This window comes from Pieris rapae, chromosome 2, assembly GCF_905147795.1.
Source record: "Pieris rapae chromosome 2, ilPieRapa1.1, whole genome shotgun sequence".
NCBI classification, from domain to species: Eukaryota; Metazoa; Arthropoda; class Insecta; order Lepidoptera; family Pieridae; genus Pieris; species Pieris rapae.
The window spans coordinates 9,767,190-9,782,642 of record NC_059510.1 but is presented as its reverse complement, the minus strand read 5'-3'; the positions used below and the strand labels follow the sequence as shown (position 1 = coordinate 9,782,642).

The 15,453-nt window shown below is 30.4% G+C and overlaps 4 protein-coding genes across 9 annotated transcripts; 2 read left to right on the top strand and 2 right to left on the bottom strand.

Moving 5' to 3' along the window:
* Positions 1 to 1,140: 1,140 nt before the first annotated feature.
* On the bottom strand, positions 1,141 to 4,456 carry LOC110991825. Its single transcript, XM_022257349.2, has 8 exons — positions 4,189 to 4,456; positions 3,731 to 4,051; positions 3,467 to 3,622; positions 3,135 to 3,223; positions 2,613 to 2,732; positions 2,339 to 2,440; positions 2,178 to 2,247; positions 1,141 to 1,987 (listed from the first exon to the last, which is right to left on the bottom strand). The coding sequence occupies exons 1-8, from the start codon at positions 4,309 to 4,311 to the stop codon at positions 1,811 to 1,813; spliced, it is 1,158 nt and encodes a 385-aa protein (XP_022113041.2). The 5' UTR covers positions 4,312 to 4,456; the 3' UTR covers positions 1,141 to 1,810.
* Positions 4,457 to 4,646: 190 nt separating this feature from the next.
* LOC110991799 (iron-sulfur protein NUBPL) lies at positions 4,647 to 6,858 on the top strand. 2 transcript variants are annotated; one of them, XM_045632177.1, is made up of 5 exons: positions 4,647 to 4,664; positions 4,986 to 5,157; positions 5,420 to 5,585; positions 5,997 to 6,181; positions 6,274 to 6,858. In XM_045632177.1, exons 2-5 carry the CDS (start codon positions 5,058 to 5,060, stop codon positions 6,639 to 6,641), a joined length of 819 nt encoding a protein of 272 aa, XP_045488133.1. In that variant the 5' UTR covers positions 4,647 to 4,664; positions 4,986 to 5,057; the 3' UTR covers positions 6,642 to 6,858. The 2 variants fall into 2 exon arrangements, with proteins under 2 accessions (XP_045488133.1, XP_022112991.2); XM_022257299.2 differs by lacking the exon at positions 4,647 to 4,664 and adding an exon at positions 4,671 to 4,918.
* A 378-nt stretch (positions 6,859 to 7,236) lies between these two features.
* LOC110991800 (surfeit locus protein 4 homolog) lies at positions 7,237 to 13,722 on the bottom strand. The gene is made up of 6 exons (XM_022257300.2): positions 13,568 to 13,722; positions 12,404 to 12,565; positions 10,620 to 10,721; positions 9,667 to 9,897; positions 8,583 to 8,762; positions 7,237 to 8,206 (listed from the first exon to the last, which is right to left on the bottom strand). Exons 1-6 carry the CDS (start codon positions 13,616 to 13,618, stop codon positions 8,120 to 8,122), a joined length of 813 nt encoding a protein of 270 aa, XP_022112992.2. The 5' UTR covers positions 13,619 to 13,722; the 3' UTR covers positions 7,237 to 8,119.
* A 214-nt stretch (positions 13,723 to 13,936) lies between these two features.
* LOC110991869 (ubiquitin-like protein 5) lies at positions 13,937 to 15,166 on the top strand. Of its 5 annotated transcripts, none has more exons than XM_022257419.2 (3): positions 13,937 to 14,092; positions 14,390 to 14,596; positions 14,960 to 15,166. In XM_022257419.2, the coding sequence occupies exons 2-3, from the start codon at positions 14,419 to 14,421 to the stop codon at positions 15,001 to 15,003; spliced, it is 222 nt and encodes a 73-aa protein (XP_022113111.1). In that variant the 5' UTR covers positions 13,937 to 14,092; positions 14,390 to 14,418; the 3' UTR covers positions 15,004 to 15,166. The 5 variants fall into 5 exon arrangements, with proteins under 5 accessions (XP_022113111.1, XP_022113109.1, XP_022113110.1 ...); XM_022257417.2 differs by lacking the exon at positions 13,937 to 14,092 and adding an exon at positions 14,133 to 14,242; XM_022257418.2 differs by lacking the exon at positions 13,937 to 14,092 and adding an exon at positions 14,170 to 14,257.
* The last annotated feature ends 287 nt before the right edge of the window (positions 15,167 to 15,453 follow it).

The window sequence follows — 15,453 nt, the reverse complement described above, 5'->3', positions numbered from 1 at the left end:
GCAAGCTGATATCTACGAGATTTATCAAAATAATGTAAAAAGTATTTTTACATTATTTTGATAAATCACTTTGAAAGGATCTACAGAAATATGTCTATCTCTTATGAACATTCCACAATAACATTTTTTTGTCATTTTTTTCGAAGCGATTTTAACGAATGCAGCAAGGATTAATCCTTATCCAAATAAATACCTTTAATATTTTGTTGATTTTATATAAATCCATAATATGGCCCTTTACTACTTATTAATTGTGGAACCGGCCGGACGGGGCGGAGGGAGTGTGCCAATATAAAAAATCTCCTTATAAGTTATAGCACTTTGAATTTAGCAGCGATCGGACGCGTTTATAGGAGTACTCTAGCGAGGAAAATAACAATACTTGTTTTTCAACAGCATTGAACCCGTGCGAAGCCAAGATGTCTCAAGAAATAAAAAATACCTTCAAAATGACAGAAGTAAAAAAACACTTTGAAGACGTACTTCAACCTTTATATTATGTAATAAGCGTTTTTTACATTCGTTAATTCTTTCTTTATTTTCTTACCCGTTTCCCTATTTTGACCCTGGGCCATAATGCACAAACCGTGCGGGGCCATGAATAAAAATAAAAAAAGCGGTTTTTTATTTTTATTGCCTACCTATAATTGTTATATTAATTAATACATCTATAGTTTCAACTACATGATATTTAAATATACGAAACACTTGGTATTCAGTACAGGTATACTACGTCATAGTACTTTGTAAGTACATAGTCGTCGAAAACTCGTTGGTATGTACAAAGCACGACTAAAATTTGAACCCCGAAACCGATATCGGCAGTTCGCCACTCAACATTCACTAGAGTCTAGACAATCGCGGCAATTTCATGAATTCAGGAGTTTTTTGAATCATTCGTTTTGTCACAATACTATTTTTATTTCAACAATAACTGACAACACAGTAAACGTCAGTTGACTTCGTCTTACGTCTAATTAAAAATGTGCTTTTCTATTGCACGCGTGTGAAGCCGGGGCGGGTCGCTAGTTTTTAATAAAACAACATTGAATACATAGTAACTATCTATTACATTAATTAACATGTATATAAACTACATATTGATGGCAATCAACTAAATAAATATACAACTTTACAAGAGAGAAGCAAGAATTATTAGATTCCTGCCATAAATTGAATTTATAGCAAGCCAAATACTGTTAAATTAAAATAATATCACATAAGCCATTAAGTAGACATTATAGAGTATCAGGATCAAAAAAAATTAGAAGGGGCAATAGAAGTCAGCAACTGTCTAAATTGTGAGTCCCAACCGGTATGAATGGCTGCTTAATAAATATTTTAAGAATAATAGTTTTATCACATGTTCTACAACCCACTTCTCACAGCTAAAGACCATGAAAACTGCAAATTTTTATATGCAGAAATATAATTCATATAAATGATGCCACCAGCAAGCAGCAGTCCATGCAAATGTTCATTTGTTGATGTTCAAACTTCCAAAGCCTTTATGAAATTCGTTCTGACTATTTATAGCAATATCCATGAAAATAATAACTTCACATTATTTAATTTAAACCCTTTGCTTACTTTTTTTAATTTACGATAATTTGATTCTGATATTTTATTAGGTTGGGTAGGCATTAATTTCTCAAAGTCACTTATGCAAATTGTAAATAATATAACAACCCTTAAGAAGTGACTCATTGCAACAATTCAATTTACCTTCTGAAATTGATATATGTTAATATATTTGGACATAAGCTACCAATTCCTATAATTTTAAAGGTATGCGTATAAATTTTTTGGTTTATTCTAAAGTTTTATAGGGCAATGGTGATATGTCAGCTGTTCCTACAGAAGTAGTGAAATATGGTGTGACATCAGAGAGGTAATTACGGGGAATAAGCCCTACAAGAAGAGCTAGTTTGGCAGCAATTGGTGCTTTCTCTTCATCATCTATTATGGTATCCTGGTCAGGCATTACCTGTAAGAACAAGTTTTTAATTATAACACTACCCTCTACTACCAACATGACATACTTCATGCAGAAATAATTGTATGACAGCCTTTAAAAACTAGATTACAGGGCATTGGGACAATATCCCTTAACTATTGGCATTCTAAAAATGTGGGCCCAATTTTTTAAAGATGTTAATAAAATTTAATCTACTTACTTTATCTGCAATATGTTTGTGAATGAGTCCATCTGAGCCAACATAGAAAGTTGAAAAACCGTCATACCACCTAAAAAATGACTTTTATTAATACATTTCCTTTTTTAATAAAAATTCAATTTCAATATCTATATTTTAGAATACATAAACTTAATTCTCACATTTCCTGGTCCTGGAAAACTTCTTTCATATTCCACAGTTTGTATTTCCAAAACATAAAGAATACTTTTAGACCAGAAATGCCTTTTATACGCCATCTCATTCTGAAAAAAATATCCCATTACATCAGGACTATTGTTAAACAACTTCATTTCAAATGTTACATTTCAGTCAGTGTTGGTATTATGACAACATATAAGTAACTTAATTAACATCTTAGAACAGAATTTTATCAATATGTGGTAATGTTATTTATAATTATTAAAATGTACATACTTAATAGTAGAATCTTCTGGATGTGCTGTAATTTTCATAACATCAAGTTTTACATATGCAAACTTAATATGTCCTATGGTTCTCAGTAGGGCCACTTGCTTAACATAGTGTATTAAACCTCTGAAAAATATGTCAAAACTATACACTATTTTTTCAAAGACATATACCATTATGTTATTTGCTTATACATAATATAAGGGACTACTAAACACTCTATATACCTATACCCGCCCTGTTCCAGGCTGATGAAAAATAAAGTATAAACATGTTCAATTTGATTTGCATCATCATTCCTGTCAGACAGGTCATGTCATTTCTGCTCACCAGAAAATAGTTACCGTGATCAGACTTAAATTATTTTTTGTAATATTAGTTCAGTTCAATATAGGTCTTTAAAAGAACAACACTTAGTTAGATGTGATTAGACCACCCCGCCTGGTTCCAAATACTTATAATAGATATTCAGAATGTTTCTGGTTAATTTATTAAATTATGTATTCAAAGTTAAGAATTAAAACTTACACTGTTGTAACACCCCTAATATTGTTTACAAAAACTAAGTTAGGATGATAAATAGAGTAGTCTATAGGTTTGAAGAACAATTCTGGCATCTGAAAATAAAATCAAATTATCTTAGTATTTTTATCAATTATGACAGCTTCTTGTACAATGGGAGTTTTCTTAAGCTTTGCTGTATTTTTTAAATTTAGAAACATAAATCCCCTCTAAATAAGAAAAATTATTGTTTTCTTTTAAAAGGTCATGCTAGGCATATTTTTTCCTTTACTTCCAAATTACTTGTATGTATTTAGAAAATACTGCTTAATAATTAATTCAAAAATATTTTAACATACATTATTTGACAGCACATGAAATACTTTCATCAATTGCTCTTCACTAGGCTTGCCTTCTTCAGCAGGGCTCTGGTTTGCCAGTGATGGTGTAACAGGCCCTTGACAGAAAGCTATGGCATCCCTCTCAAAGTCAGAAAGACATGTTGGTTCTATCTCCTGAAATATAAACTGGACTATGGAAACTCAATGTGAAAATAAATGAATAAAATAAACAAATCAAAATAAAAAATTTAATTGACATACATAATTATAACTTGTGCTCACCTCATTATATTTTGTAAAATCTATATAATTCATATTAATAGATGGCAAACTATTCAAATTGTAATGTGGCCTCCTTGGTTCCACATAATCATCACTCTTAATCTCTACTGATCTTACACCAAGTTCACTTAAATTTTGAACAGCATTTAAATTGTCATAATTCCGTCTAATACCATCACTTGTTCCATTTAAGGTTAGGTAAATTTTCTGCTTCGTTTTATTAGATAAAGCATGTTCATGAACATAAATTTCGTCAATATTATTGTCAACAGTACTTCTAGGTGCAAGCTGGTAGCTAGAAATACGTCGTTTATTCAGGAACTGAAATTGTTATGAAGAAAGTTACATTTATAATAGGAAGGTCAAACAATATATATTAAAGCAATGAAATCTTTTAATTTATTATATGCATAAGGACTTATATGTTTATTAATAGAATAATTCATGAAAAGCCTTACATCTTCCAAAAATTGTGTCCGAATAGGGATTTTTCGGGACAATCGGTTGGAATGATTTTTAGTCGAAGCAATACCATTGATTGGTAGTACTTTATATGAAAATGTGCGCAAGCAAATCGCCATCCTCACATTTATGTCTGTTTATGCAATATCGAACGAACTTCGATAAAAAACCGAATAAATTCGCTCTAGAAAAATATACATAACACACTACACATGACAGATGAGAAGGGCTGTATTCACAGGTGAGTACATATTGGCAATTGAAATAAGACAGAAATGGAGTAATCAAATTTTGATGTTTCAATTTCTGTCACTTGATGATCAAAATACAGAACTACAAACTACAATACGTATAATTTACATCATGTTTGCAGATTGGTACTAGATATAACAGCTGTTAACCGTCAAGTGTCACTTCTTTGATTGAAATTAAAAGATTGTGATTTGTGTAAATATATTACGTATATTAAAGGGTAGTAACTAAATCTAATAACTGTAAACTGTTAGCTTACAACTTTGGTATTACTAGATAGCAGCGCATGACGACTTTTTATTTAGCAAAAACGAAGTGTTGTTTTCCGCACAAACTTAAGAAAATCGTAAACAGTTTACGAGTACTTTATTATAAAATAACGGTCACACGTTTCATTGTTAGTAGACAACGAGAAAAATGAAGCTGCAAAGAGTTCTACCCCGAATACATGTTTATTTATCTAATTTAAATACTGTAAGTTATCTTCAAACAAGGCACATGTTTAAATATCTGAGTTCTTAATAATTTTAATTTTATTTAGAGCACACCGTTATACTATACAACCAGACTTCAACATGATAAAATTAATGTTAACGAACATAGAGCTAAAATTATGGCTCGAGGCTTACCAGAAAAGAAACCATTACCAGGTGTAAAAAAAATTATTCTTGTTGCATCAGGTAAAGGTGGAGTGGGGAAAACTACTACAGCTGGTAAGATATTATTAATCATAAACTGGGTAAAGTATAATTTAGCTTGCAATGTCTAACTGATAATTAATTTACCTTTAGATATAATAATATCTTTATTTAAGTATAATGTTTGCACTCTAAAATGTATACCTGTAAAGTAACTCCACATTCCTTCTAAAGGTCACATGCCTGTAACATTGTTTATTTTTCTAATTTGTCTCTTGGGTTAAATAAATGTTTTACAATTTTGGCAGGTTAAGTATTTTGAATTTACATATTTCAGTTAACCTTGCCTGTGCAATGAAAGTTATAGAGCCCCATAAAGAGATAGGTTTACTAGATGCAGATGTGTTTGGTCCATCTGTGCCTATTATGATGAATATAAGTGGAGAACCTATGCTTAATGACAATCACCTGATAGAACCTCTTATAAATTATGGTGTTAAATGGTAAGTAAGAAAATAGCTGCTTTTTTAGTCATGTAACACAAGATAGTATCAAACAGTAAGCCAGTCAGGCTCATACAAAAATCAAACCTAAGTAAGATAACTAATACTACACCTCACAAAATCTGGTGAGTATAATACAGTAAATATTATTTATATGACTTTCTTCAAACAAATAAGTTTCATATTTATAGCAATTTGCAATTAATTTTATTAAAGAGATTTATTTTATAAAGCTCTTAAAAGATGGTTTAAAACAACCTCTTTGTATGCAAATCGTATAACTTGATTTCAGTATTATTTTAAATAAGAAATGTTTAGAGATAAAATCATCTTTGCTAAAAGGTCCTTATTTTAATATTTTTTAATAATTTAAATAATATTATAATTTAATTATATTTGCACTTTTTCCAGCATGTCAATGGGTTTGCTAGTAGCTGGCGAAAACGCAGTGGTCTGGCGTGGTCTGATGGTGATGCAAGCTTTGGAAAGACTAACCAGGCATGTTGCTTGGGGGCCACTTGATTGTCTAGTTGTGGATACACCTCCTGGCACTGGAGACACACATTTATCACTTGCACAAAACTTGCCTATTGATGGTAAATTAATTATTAATTTATAGTACAGTGAATGTGAATAAGATTATGAAAAATTGGGACCAATGATGCCAATAAAATTATTATTCTTACAGGGGCTATAGTGGTAACAACTCCCCAATCAGCAGCACTGCAAGTTACTAAGCGAGGTGTTAACATGTTTGAAAAACTCAAAGTTCCCATCATTGGCCTTGTAGAAAACATGTCTCATGCTATTTGCAAGAATTGTGGTACAAGGAATTTCATTTTTGGAAATGAGACTAAACAGTCGGCTGATCAAATGGGTTTAGAAATTATAGAAAGCTTTGAGGTTGACCCTGATATGTCAGAATGTATAAACAGTGGCAAACCAGCAATATATGCCCTGCCTGATAGTATACATGCAGAAAAATATCGTCAGTTAGCAAATAAGGTGTTTAAGTATCTATCAAGTAAGGATCAAAAAGAAGCTATTGCCAAGTAAAGTTAAGTAGTACTAAGGCATAAATTAGGCAAAACTACTCTTTGGAATATGCATAGGAAAATGTATGTACTGAATCGTGAATTGAGTTTGTTATGGTTGCCTTGTGTTGCAAGGAAGGTCTCTCAGTATGCAGCTGTTAAATGTTATTGCATCTTTTACACACAAGGGTCATTGTTTCATTCAACATCTCATCATCAATATAATAATATGCAAGCAATTGGTGTCCTTAATTTGGCATGCAGTTATACAAAAATTATAGAATTTAATTTTCAAACCAGATATAATCCAATACACCATCAAATAATTTCTGTCCATTAGGTTTGCTGGTGTTTGACACATTAAATATCACAAACATAAGGGCTAAGTTTGTATCCTTGGGGAAGAATAATGTTTTAGTATACATATTTACAAACAAAACCCCTAGGGACCAATTTTTTATAGTATTAGACATGTATTGTATGAACCTTAGTATTGGATATCAAAACTATAATATAATCAGATTAATACCCTTTTTATTTAAATGTGAATAAGCGAAAAGGTTTCATTCGAAATATTATTTAAAATCTCATATATTAATTAAAAATAGAAAATCTAGTTGTTTGAATTTTGTTTATTACTTTTTTACAAATAAATCTGTTATATAAAATGATGTTGTCTTTCTTAAACAATAAACACTATGGCAAACTTGGCTTCTTTGTATTCAGGGATAAGACAAAATAAATGAAATAAAAATACTATAAAAATATATCTTTTAAATATGTACAGTTAAAATACATGGTAAATAGTAGATAAATGAATTTAAGTACAGTATTTATACTGTTCCAAATAAATTCGGAATCAATTTTAAAAAACATCAAGACACAAACAACAATTTAGATTATAATAGCGAGAAAGTCAGAGAGTAGTAATAACACTTTAAAAAATAAGTTGTATATAAAAATTGGATTGCTATACTAAAATACAATAATTGTCATCGACACACTATACGTTTCATAAATTCACACGCCGAAAGTTAAATGTATTATAGATGTAAAAACTTATTGCTTAGTTTGCGCGCTTTATAACCCAATAATTGCCTTGAAATCGACCATAAGAAGCTAATATTAACTTAAAACTTTGCAATATAGAATAAGAAAAAACACCAAACAACCAAAATCAACTAAATTTACCTAAAACTAATCGGGCCACCAAAACAGTGAAGGAAATCCGAATTAGTTTTAATAATCTGACAGTCTATATTGGAACTAATGTTAAAGACTATATTTTAATGCTACTCCTAGCCATAAATGGCATTATTTAGATCTTGCACAGGTTAATTGTCAGCAGTCATAGCCTGGTCGTCAATTGTCAGTTTTGAAATTAAAATAGCACAACCATTGAAAACGTGCAAACTAAACAGTATGACGTATATTTACATAACACAATAACCTCATTCACATAAGCCTAGTTAACAACAATGTCCCTTCACAAAGTTCGCACTACCACTTCTTCTTGTGTTCATCCATACTCACGCCACCGGGCCCGAGGTACACAATCATTAGAAGACCACCAATCACTGACAGTGTCTGTAAATAATAACAAATTAAGACATGTAAATTGTCAATTTCAAGTTCTTCTCAGAACAAGGCCTTCTTGTAGTTTTGCTGGATACTACGCAGTCTTGCTCTTTCGCGAATTTTGTAAACGTTTTTGGCATTCATAAGCATGCCCTACGACGCATCTAAATAAACGAATTTTGATTTGATTTGCTTGCTGAACTTTATGGTGGCATTCCATATTATTTTATCTAACTCAAAACAGAAATACAGTTTTTTCTGTTTGACGCTAGTCTTGCTAGTTTCTGTATTGCAATACATCATCGTAATTACTAATTAGCTATTCATTATACATTGAAAATTGTTAAATGTATACATGAGTAAGGAATATCAATGAATAACTCACCTGGAAAAAGTCATATTTAAGGAAGTCTCTGAGTGGTTTATAACTGGGTACAGCCCACCACGCGTTGTGGTACAGATTAAGCACTGAGAGTACCAGCACCAACATTAGAGCAGACAGTTTAGTGCGGTATCCGACCGTCACGAGAATCATGAGAATACTTCCCAGCAAGTCTTGTACGATCTGAAAATAGATCGTTTATTTCAGTCAAGATATAATACACAGAATTTTGTGTATAAGTTAAAAAAAATTACAAATTATTACGTTTTCGTTAAACGTAAATGGATTTAATTTCCGCTGTAAAAATGTGTTGAATCTGAGTTGCTCAGAATTGGAGGCAATGCTATTTTTTAATATGTAAGTATTTAAAAGAGGTTTATGAGGTGAAGCAAAGCTCAAGAACCAGCAACAGACAAAGGCTTGGGTAAGACCACCCAGACTGGGTGGTGACCATAACCAAGAATCATACGTTACGTTATATTTGGGCATTGTAAACACCTTAAATATACAAAAGTTAAATACAGACGATTTATTGATTGCATTTCACAATTCACATTAAAATGAAATTTATATGTAACCAATACATTAAGTCAAAACCAATAACGAAGACATCGTTTAGAACCGGTTTACCGGTTATATTGACCATAATCAAAGATCCCGGCTGAATTCTATTGTATTGATCTTAATAATCGGCTGTTACGACTATCGGTTTTACGATCAAATATTCTCTTCGATGTCGTTTTAAAAGAGTTTGACTGTACATATTTTGTTTTCTAGAGTAAAATGTTGTATGTTGTTTTGTATTATGTTTAGCTATATTTAGGCATTATTATTTACCAAAGCATAATACATTGTAAATTATCCTCGATCATTCTATTTATAGCCAAGACGACTGAGCACGCCGTTCTCATAATTTTACGGGTCACTAGGTAAAGTTATTTTAAGTGTAATACTAACTTTAACGTCCCACAGATTCTGCCAAACTCGCCACAAAAGTTTTATAATCTGTTATTGTTTTAACAAAACAGCAAAAAGTTCATAACATGGCAACTTTATTTTGCAATAAATTCAATCATGTAAATCTTACCTGTAAGAATGAGATTTCGAATCTTAACAAGGTGATAAACATGAAGGCCAACAGGATCCTTCCAGCTAATTGCAGGTACGACTTCGGCTTGTTTTCACCAAGGGAAGGTACGCCAGCGAAGAGGCTTCGTCCCTCTGCGCGAGCCTCTGCTACAACTAGTAACAGGGCTCCAATGAGGGCTAAGTTTCGTAGTAGAAATTGCATATCCCATAATATGCTGTATGCGAATGTCTGAAAAGCAATTCACTGTTACTAAAAGCACACAAATATTTTTGATTGTTCAACATTTATCTAATATAAAAAAATTTCGTGTCACTATGTTCGTTCCTATACTCCTCCGAAACAGCTCGACCGATTCTTTTGAAACGTTATACTTATTCAGTAATTCAGAGAAACAAACTCCTTAGTGATAACGGCCTAATATTGTCATACAAAAATACATACAAGCCTTAATTTTTATCCCTCTGCAATCAACCCCTATTTTTTATTTGTTAGTAAAAATGAATGTCTTGAACTCTCGAGGTTTATACATAGAGAAAAATTTACAGAAAATCCTAAAAAGTTTTCATTTAGGAAAACCGAACATTCATGCTAGTATTATTATATCATCACTGGTGCTCGAGTAAATCATTTATAGGCGAATGCGTGTAATAATTCAAATTAGATTTATCCCTTTACTTTATTGAACTAATCCTCTGGATGACAGAAATTACTTTTGTGCATAATATGGAGACTCTTCCTTAAAATATAATTTATATATATATAAATTATATTTTTATAGTGACCAGCAAGTAATTTTATACATAAATATATATAGTTATTGTGATTTTATCCTTATTATTTTCAGACTGTTTTATTCAGTTTTTCCTCCGGAAATATAATTAGTTTTATGTCACGTTACGGGCGAATGCTAAAAACAGATTTCTAAGTTTAAATTAATATTATTTGGTTACCTGTAACACAACAATAAAGAAAAGTACTCCACATGCGATGTCAACCTTCCATCTTCCCAATACCATGACACATCCACCCAGCTGACCGAAAAGATTTATTATCTGTGAAAATTAAAATACCACAAAAATTATAGCAACAATACGACGTCAAATTCATTATTAAATTAGATTTTTTTTCTCTTTTTGACCACATAGGTAGCTTAAAACATAATGGTACAATAAAATAACACAGTTATAAATTAAAATATTATTGCGTAGATAACACAAAATATAAACCATAAAATAATGTGTGCATTGTGCAACAGTAATATACTACGAAACAATACATTATGCGATTTAAAAAGCTATTTTATATATTTTATTGAATTATGCTTAAAACAACATAAACTAGAATATGTTAAATAAACGTTTAAGTCATTGATTTAAATTAAATAAAAATATCGACGTTATCGTATTTATATAACAGAGCTTTCAAGGTCTCTATTCCTGTCAAATAATAATAAAATTTTTTATCGATACATATAAATTTGTTTTTATTTGTTGTTTTTAAAGTAAGTAAACAACACTGTTGATATTCAGTTTTAAAATACTACTGCAGTACTTATATCTATAATTAAATCCGTTTTTAAATTTCAATGAAAACATTTTTTTTACTGTATAAAATGTAACAATGAACACAGTACTATTTAAACAATCTCCACGCTTTAATAAGTTTGTACAGAAACACGAGTGCGATAAAGGATAGGCGATATAGTGTCAAATTTGTACTATAAACAGCACTACTGTTGTAATCAGTAGAATATTACGTGTGATGTATAAAGAACGATAAGGTGCCACTTTCAACTTCCTACGTGACTTAGATTTCGGCTAGTGAAAGTGGTTGACGCGCCGGCTTTTTTGCGTGGCGTTCCATCAACTTAAATCGGTTAAACGGTCAAGGCTGACCACTTCGTTTCAATGGACGTCTTCACGGATATTCATCAATTCGTTCTGAATACTGCGTATAAGTAATAAATAGAAAATTATACGAATTTTACCCCGTCAAATGGCGCATAATTGACATCACACAAATTTTAACAAAATACAGATAAGTAGTTAATTTTATGTTAGGAGGGAAATTTTAATATGAGCTTTATCCTGAATTGATATGTTTATTAAGAATATTTGTTAATTTAACTAAGAAACCTTACGTTACTAATATTAATTAGTTTTATTTTTTAAATTTTATTTTGAATAAAAATCACAAAGGTGCAACAAAGCACTTAAATAATATATAAGTGTATTTCACAAAACTGTGCAATAATTAGGCAAACATTACAAACTCACAGACCCTGAAATGTAAATGATATTTTAAATAATACATTCATATAAATCAACATTGAATTTTTGATTCTATATTACTACTTAAGATAAAATTTAACAAAACCTAAAATACATGTTTTAAATGTTGATGAGGTGATCCCTGAGGCACTAATTATACACATGCAAAATAAGACAATAGACATGCTAGCTATAACTAATTAAATTTTATTGGTAAACCAATATATTTAATAAAATCATGATTACACTTTTCTCATTTTTGCTCATATTATTTCTCATTTATTCATGAATAGGGGATACCTTGTTATTAGCTTATGATATATATGTGATATAAAGAAAATCTCTTTAAACTGTGTTAAAAATATTGTACAATTTGATATGGTTTAAATAAAAATCAGTTATATAACAAAGCAGCTACTATAATGATCTTACTTGCCAAATAAATATGAAATAATTGTACTTACAACAAACATAGTTGCCAGAAATTTCCCACAGCCCCATGACATGTCCATGTAATCTCTTTGTTCTGACCATTGGAACCACATCCGAAGACCATCTTCAAGGAATGTGGAAATGAGACATAGTCGTGCTACTGTCGGTAGAATATGTTTGCCCTTTCTTATTACCTAAAAAAAATTAATGTTTTTAAAAATTACAAAAATGTCATATTTGTTAGTTCAAGCACCAATAACAGTAACAAAACAATTATATTGTTAATAAATAAAAGATAATCCTTAAACTTATAACATTGAAGCTATCCTACACTAACTATTTATTTTAAATGTTATCAAATTACTTACATAACATACTAAATCTTTTAGAAATAAATGTTAGCTATTTTAACAGATAAGCATGTTCATTATGAATATTGAAATTCATTACCTCAGATAGCAAGATAAGAAATGTTTTGTAAAATTATAATTAAAACAAAAAAATAATTTAAAGAGGTCAACAAATTTATTAACATATTTTCAAGACAACTTGTATAAATTATATTTATAAAAGATGTTAAAAAAAGTCCATACAATGTTATTTTCTGGGAAAAACATTGAGCCAGGAGATCATCTTAAAAGGCCACTTTTACAGTAAATATTTAAACACCCATAACACAAGATTATAAACAAATATGTATACATCTTGATTTTATTAATATTGTTAACCATCCTAAGAATTAGAATCTACTAACTGAAATATACAGATATAAATCTATTGCAATAGTTCTTTTATCTCCACACTTTCACTTATTGAGTAATGCTGAATGATTTGAAGACATTATGTGATATTAAAAATTAATATGTATCTTTATATTTAAATTTATATTCATAAAATATAAGGAAATAAACATGTTTTGAAAAGTTATCATTTTCGTCTTCCGCTCACCTGTAGAGTTATTTTTTTGGCACTTGTAATAACCATACCTACCTTGTGTTTTTGCTATTTGAAAAAAATTGAAATTTTGATTTAAGAGAATTTTTAAAATGCTTATGTCCATCATACTGAGACAAGAAATATAAGGGATTCAGAAAACCTATCCAGTGACGTGACAAAAGTTATGAAAGTACATAGGATAGACGGCATTATCTGGTAGTTTACTTTGCGCATAATATTTATATTGCAGCTGTGCTCACCTGGTCGGCGATGTCTTCAGCGGTAGACACATATTCATTAGGAATCAGCATTTTTCACCATAAGTTCACTAACACTACCACTGCAACGAAATCAGTCTGTCGACAGGTTTGTCGCTGTCGGCCGTCGAATGACGTGTGGACAGTTGGATACACTTCCTGATCAGTCAAGCAATTTATACCCTAAAAATGTTGTAACAAGATAATACACCCATAGTAATATTAATTAAAAACAATGACATATTTTTTTTATTACAAAAAAAAAGTAATTGACTTAAACAGAGCTTAGAGAAGTGATTATATATAATAAAAAGATATATTATACCGGATGTTTTTATAAGATTATATACGTCAAAATTGTGGTGTCACATCTCGTTTCACAATGAGATATTTCCACGCACATATTTAACTAAAATAATTTATGTGGTTATAAACTCATAAGACATATTTATTTTGCTCTGACAAAACTTTAAAAAGGAACATCGATTAATATTAAATTATTTCCTATACTTTTCTAACATCTGTGAGGTAAGACTGACATACGTTATAAATTATAATTCAGATACTGTGAGTTGTGACTACTCTGAAATCTGAATGCCAATTGCCAACGTTGTGACATAAGCATTAGGGTTATTATCTCTCCTCAAACTCAAAAAAAATATTGCCTATTGTTGTTTGGTAAATTTGTTTAATGTAACAACCTGATGTATTACTCCTGTGTTGCTTAATTTACTAGAAAATTAGAAAAGGCATCTTGTTATTATTTCGGCTTGTAATTAATAAAATTTGTCCAAATTTGCAAAAATTAAAAAAACAACTTTCCAGGTTTTATACATACTGTTTCCTAACAAAAAATGCTGGAAGTAACATGTAACGACCGATTAGGAAAGAAAGTCCGTGTAAAGTGTAATCCTGATGATACTGTTGGAGACCTTAAAAAGTTAATAGCGGCACAAACAGGTACCAGGTATGATAAAATTGTCCTGAAGAAATGGTACACTGTGTTCAAAGACCATATCAGACTCTCAGATTGTATCCTTTTGAAATATATTAAACATGTCTGTATAGTGTAAATGAACTAGTTGAAATAAAAAAAAATTTAAAGCTTTAGTACTTAATCTGCCTTTAATAATATAAATGACTAGCTTTTTAAATACCTGCTTCTCAATCTCATGCACCTTACCAAAAAACAACTTATAAACAGAACCTCAATAACTGAGGGCTAATAAGTTATTCAAAAAAGGCTTTTTCTACTTACAAAATGGGCAACTTAATGTTCAGCAGTATATAACAACCTTTTCTTATATAGTCCCTAAAACTTGAGATAGAGGGTGGAGACAGATGCATTTTGCTTTATTCTAATATGTATATAATTTTACTTAACTAGAAAAACAGATGAAATTCACGATGGAATGAATTTGGAGCTGTATTATCAATAGGAAACAGAAAAATTCAATAGCATTTCAAGAAGTGTTATAATGGCATGAATTGATAGTCAATTTTGCGATGTACATGATCAACAAATTTATAATAAAATCAATAATGTGGACAATGTGTCTTATGGGAATTTCTCTACGATATTAAAAACTAAAATTATCAAGATTTTTATTGTCATTTATTTTGAACTTTGATTGTATGATTTAATAATCACAAGTGAATTCAGCAACCAATTCTCAATCCTTAGTTCATTGAAGATTATTTCAAATCTTGGCCGTGGACCAATGAGTTTTCTATCTGTGTACATTTAACACTCTCTAGTACCAGAAAAGAAAACATTGTGAGGAAACCAGCGTGTCTTAGAACCAAAATGTTAAGGTCTGTATTGCACACAGAAGGTTGACCATCTTTTTGCCTAACAGAGAAAACTAACAATCACAAAAATATATCTG